Genomic DNA, 5,674 nt, shown 5'->3' on the forward strand with positions numbered 1-5,674 from the left:
AAGTATAAAGTAGCATAAAATAGAATTACTCAAATAAAGTACAAGTACCTCAAAACTGTAATTAAATGCAGCACTAAAGTAAATGATCTCAGTTACTTTACACCACTGGCAATAGCATGTGTTTATTGTGTACAGTATCTATCTCTGTCTACTTTTCATTGTGCTCATACATGTTTCACTGTGCAGAAATGTCGACCATTATGTACAAAGCGAGGGGTTAAATCAGGCAGCCTAGTTCACCTCAAGGTAGAATGACTTCCCCTGTACTGTATGTGCATAATTGACGAGCACTTTGCGCAGCGTTGTTCATTCTGCCCGAGCGGCATGATAAATTCATAGGATTTGATTTCTCAGCCATGTATGGAGAGCGATGATGTCACGAGCAGTGTAACAAGTGAACGGTCCTTCAGCCACACAAGGTTGCTTTGTATCCACCTGTGCTATAAAGCATGAATTAATTATGATCATACATGTAGGAAATGTGTCACCACAGTCTTACAATGTTCACGTAGCAGGGGACAATGTCACCAGTGCAGGTTTCCATGTTTCGCGATGACATGCTGCTGAGAGCCAACATGTGCAGTCAGCTAACCACAGACACAATGACCTCAGTGTTGAATTATTACTCCAAAAGAAACTCTGTTACTGCCCTCCAGCTAAATTAAAATGAAGGCTTTCATGATGTTGTGCTCGTCCCAATATCCTCTGATGAAAAATTACTCAATTTGGCGCAGACCTTGTAAACATTTTGATGGATCATCATCCCAAGGTTAAATAATGATTCTTAATTATCTGTTATTCATGGTAATACAGTTGAACTGTTTCCTACACAAATAAGTTTCATTTTAAGATAATGTAGGCTTTTTTAAACAGTCTAAAGCTTAATATTAGCTCTAGTGGGGCAAAGTATCTAAGTACAATTAACCAATTACTGCACTTAGGTTATGTGCTTGCTTTTATTGGGAAATGTTGGGTTTCTATAAATGATTTATGAACAGTACGGTGTAGACTCTAATATGACTTATGATTTGAGACCATACCTCTCTAAACTTCTCAAATAGTTTCATTTAAATAACTATCTGAGGTCCAAATAGTTAATATTATCCAATACACACACAGAATGCTTAATATAACATTGTTTTTTGTCTTATCAACCCTGTTAATCATGTCACAACTTCTCAGATTCATCTTGTGACCCTTTAAAGAGGCCTGGTCCTGATCTACCTAACTGCACTGTCAATAAAGCAGTCAAAAACATCTCGTCTAGCAACACTAAAACACTCAATCAACAGTTTTAACAGTCTAATGTCACATGATAATGTAAGTTTCTGCAGAACAAGCACTTTTACTTTTGATACTTTATCTGAGTACTTTTTTCAGTACAGATTGACTCAAGATTTAACATGTCTGTCTTAGATAATGTCAGGTGTATGTACTATCAGCTACAGAGCAAAAATAATGATCATTTACTTTAAACTTTAACAAGTGTGGCTTCACTTTTAGATTATACAGCTCCAACTCATAAAAGTGGACAGTAAACTTTTCGCTTTCCACTAAGGACGGCTTGACTTTTATTAAAACCTTTACAAAACAGATTCAGCTCTGTTAGAGGAGGATCTGTTCCACATCTGGGCATAAAAGCACTCTAAAGGAAGGAAGTTAGTGGGGAAATGTGATTATCTGTACAGATCAAATATCATGCAAACCATGAGTTCTGAAGAGCATCAGATGAATCAGTTTATTATTCTCAAAAGCCAGACAGCGTCACATATTTTAACAGCAGAAAATGCAACATCAGCTCCGCTCTCTTCATGTAACCACACTTGCAATGTTGTGCTTCGAACAAGAGCAACGTCGTCTTGCACATTGCGGACATAAACACATCAGGAAAACAAAAAAAAATCACAGTGATCACTGCAAGCATGGAAAATATGCGCAGTATGTAATGCAAGCATCCACAGGAGAATATAGGGTAACTGCAGCAGTCTTTTCATTTAGAAGGCAACAGTGTTTGGTCTTTAATCTCAGCAGTGCAACAGATAAACAGTTCCTGGTTTGGGACTTCCTGGATGTTTCCCTCCAGCTTCTCCAGCTGTGTCCACGCGGTTCCCGTTGACGCATTAACTCCAATAAGGCACGTTTCTTGTCAGTCGCTTCGACACAAACCTTGTGCCACAAGGTCCGTGTGAGAACACCGGGGAGGTTTTTTTTTTTTTTTTTAATGCGGTGGATGATAACATGACGGGACACGGGAGTCTCTCCTCTCACAGCTGGCCGTTCCGCCTGCGCGCGTACCAGCCGAGGCAGGCGCAGAAGCCCACCACGGTCAGGATGGTGCCCAGGAGCAGAGCCAAAGCGTCGCCCGCATCGTAAGCCTCCGCCGGGGGGATCAGGGAGAGAAACACCAACCAGACGATCGCTGCAGCGTGTGGAAGTTCAAGTTTGGGAGCCATGTTGAGCCTTTTTTTTTTTTTCTTTTCCGCTGTTGCTGTTGACTTTCGGGAAGCTGAGGCGGATGCGTCACAGTCAGATGACAGCTGGACTTCCTGGTGCGCTCAGCCAATAGCAGAGCTGCTTTATTCTAACCTGTGCCCTCTTTCCTCTTAAAGAAGAGTCACTTTGTGTTTTCCAGCAGGCACTTGTCCGGTGGTACAGAAATAATTGCATGATTCAGTTGTTTCATTTATTTTTTCTAATAAAAATGCAAAGTTATGAAATGTGACAAATGACTTGGAGTGTTAAGTTCTTTAAAATCAGAATTCTGAGGAAATTCTGAGGAAAAATGTCAAAATGTTCAGAATAAAGTCAGAATTCTGAGTTTAAAGTAAGAATTTTTAGAATTAAGTCAGAATTTAGCTCCAAAATCTGACTTTAAACTCAGAACTCTTCCTCTTCCATACAAACCATTTCTGCGTTTCAAGCTGTAATTATTCCACAGCAAGTGGATTTGTGACATCACTCCTCTTATTAATGACGATTAGGCTGACAGGCCATCAGTGCTTCATGTCTCTGCCCCTCAGGCCCTGCTATAAACAATGGAGATTATTTTACATCAGTCAGGCTCATCAACAGCTCTTGTCTGCAGCTTGATATCCCCCTCTGCAGACACGTGTTGACATGCATAGGCTATTACTGCGTGTCACATGTGACACTTGTTGGTCAAGGTCAGATCAGAAAAAAAATGCCACACACAGCCGCAGGAAAATGTTTTCCATATTCAAGTTACTACGAGGTGTTTTAACTGGGTATGAAACAGTCTTGAATTAATACTTAAGTCTCTATATGACCTACATAAGCAAACAAGACTTACAGATGTATATATTCATATTTCTTCTTCTTTCAGAATGCCTGCCACTGGTTCGGTTTCTCTTTGGATTCAAAGGAACGGAAGTTTTTTATTTAGATCACCAAAATTCACCAAAATCAACAAATATTAAAGTTCCTTTAAACTGTCTCACAATTTTGGAATTTTGCAGGTCAGTTTTACTATTTCAATGTGGACAAGAAGAGAATTTCATGATAAAGGAACACTGTTGGTCAGCTGTGCCATGGTACGCCCTTTATTTCCGGAAACATCAATGTGAAAATAAACTTTTTCTTTTACATTTTGAGTCAAGTGAATTTGAAAAGAAAAGTTGAGACAATTTTGTAATGATTCAAAACAAATAAACTTTTCTAATTCATTAAACTTGATATTACTTCAAGTCTTTAAGATCGATTAATTTAATAACTTGACATTCATCCATCTCATCTCTTCAAGTTAGAAGAGTTCAAGTTAGAAGAACTTATGTTTATGTGCTCTGATGTGTTCTGAAAATAAATAAACTTCAAATATTTACATTAAATTAATGAGAAAAGATGAGAAAAGCTGATTCCACTAAATTCCTGTGTGATTTTTTACAGTGTTGAAATAGCCTGAATCCAGTGATGCAATGACTAAACATGCCAACATCTGATGCTACAAATTGTTTGGCTTGTAGCATTTTTTGGGGGGGGGGGGGGGGGGCGGGGGCAAGATCTATAGGCCTATCTCTCTGTGTGCTCTCCTGTGGCACTTTGCCTGTAATTTAATTAGAGCGCACAAGCCAAAGTAAAATATTGACCTTGTAAGGCTGCCATACCTGCTGTACCTGCCTGCTTCGTGCGAGGAGATGAATAGGCACAAGTTCTCTCTGCTTGCTCCTCTCTCTTCCTCATCATACACCGTCGCTCACGCTCCTGCTCCTGCTGTCTGTTTGGCAATTTGTCTCACATATATCCAAGTTTCCCCGTCTGATTCCTACGCATTGTCATTACAAGCACACTGAAGAGCTTCTTATTTAGTACATAAATCATGGAGCAGCATCTGTTTTTATATGCCTGTAATACTGTTCCCATTCCCTAAATTAAGACAAATTCTAGCTCTTAATAGCAACATAAAAATCCAACTCGAGAGATGTTTTTAATGTGTTAAGCCATCAGAAATGTCCTCCAGATTCACTCTCTGGTAACTACACTGGCAGATAAACACAGCAGCAGCACTTACCCTGGATCTCAGCGGTGTTGGTAATTGATCAGTGGGAGGATGAGAGAATATCCAGAAATGAGAGTGTTTGTCTAACAGGCCAGGACAGTGACATTAATCTTCCCTACTTATGTGTTGTGCATCGTAATGTGCTGCTCAGCACCTTAAGGCCACATCCCAAAACTTCTACACCGAACAAACTGAAAAGGACTGATTCTGAACAGTAAAGAAAAAGTGTACTTTCATGAATGAATCATTTTAAAACTGAATTATCCTCCCTTTTTGTGTTAGGAAATATATCTATAATGATACTGCAGCTATTCAGCAGTTTTTTGTTTTCATTTCAGTGGAGTAAAAAACTTTTTTGGACATATTTGTGGAAAGCACTACAGGGGGTGTGCTGTCAACTTGTGTGGTGTTCAGCAACACAGGCTATTAACACTGTTACAAGAAGCTTTTCAGCAGTTGTTACACTGTTAACTGTGTGTACTTGTTGGCATCTAACGGTGAGCTTGCCGATTGAAAACACTGCCTCACGTAAGTGTGTCTTGCCTATGCAAAAAGAATATGGAGCCAGTGTTGAGTTTGTTCTCTCTGGGCTGTTGTACAAGCATGGCGAGACAACATGGCGACCTCCATGTCAGAGGATCTGCCATAGACGTATAATATAAACTACACTAGACATTACCTGCCATTTAGCTTTGCAAACGTTCTATATTTGTAAGTCAAAAATCGGTTATGTCATCACAATGTAAAGTCTATGGGCAGAGCATGAACTCAGGGGTAAAACACTACTGTGCATATTCAGTGTCCATATAGTCAGGAAGTAAACCAGGAAGCAAAAAACTTTTTTTGGCTTCGGTGCCAGGCGAGCAATTCTCATTGGACTGAATGGATGCCATCTTTGTATATTGCATCTACTTAATTATAATACACCCATCTGACCTGCACAATTTGTAGGCATAAACGGCTCATTCTAAGGTAACAAAAGCATAACAATTCTTATTTTCGGGCGATTTTACACAAATTAAAACATACGGAAATCCCTGTAAGTCTTACACACTGGACCTTCTGTGTCATGTCTGTCCCATATTTTTATAAAGTAAGAAGATCTAGCTGTTACCGTGAGCTTTAATAGTTCTTAGACCCAATTGACCCTAGCTAGCTACT

The 5,674-nt window shown here is 39.4% G+C and overlaps 1 protein-coding gene across 1 annotated transcript; it reads right to left on the reverse strand.

Annotated features, from left to right (window-relative positions):
- Nucleotides 1–1,977: 1,977 nt before the first annotated feature.
- Nucleotides 1,978–2,621, reverse strand: LOC146306725 (small integral membrane protein 30). The gene has a single exon (XM_084711066.1). It carries the CDS (start codon nt 2,451–2,453, stop codon nt 2,265–2,267), a length of 189 nt encoding a protein of 62 aa, XP_084567192.1. The 5' UTR covers nt 2,454–2,621; the 3' UTR covers nt 1,978–2,264.
- Nucleotides 2,622–5,674: the final 3,053 nt, after the last annotated feature.

This window comes from Lutjanus erythropterus, chromosome 22 (assembly GCF_056507025.1).
Source record: "Lutjanus erythropterus isolate fLutEry1 chromosome 22, fLutEry1.hap2, whole genome shotgun sequence".
Taxonomy (NCBI): Eukaryota; Metazoa; Chordata; class Actinopteri; order Lutjaniformes; family Lutjanidae; genus Lutjanus; species Lutjanus erythropterus.

Coding starts and splice junctions, on each gene's coding strand:
- LOC146306725 (XM_084711066.1), bottom strand. CDS start 2,453: ATGGCTCCCAAACTTGAACTTCCACACGCTGCAGCGATCGTCTGGTTG.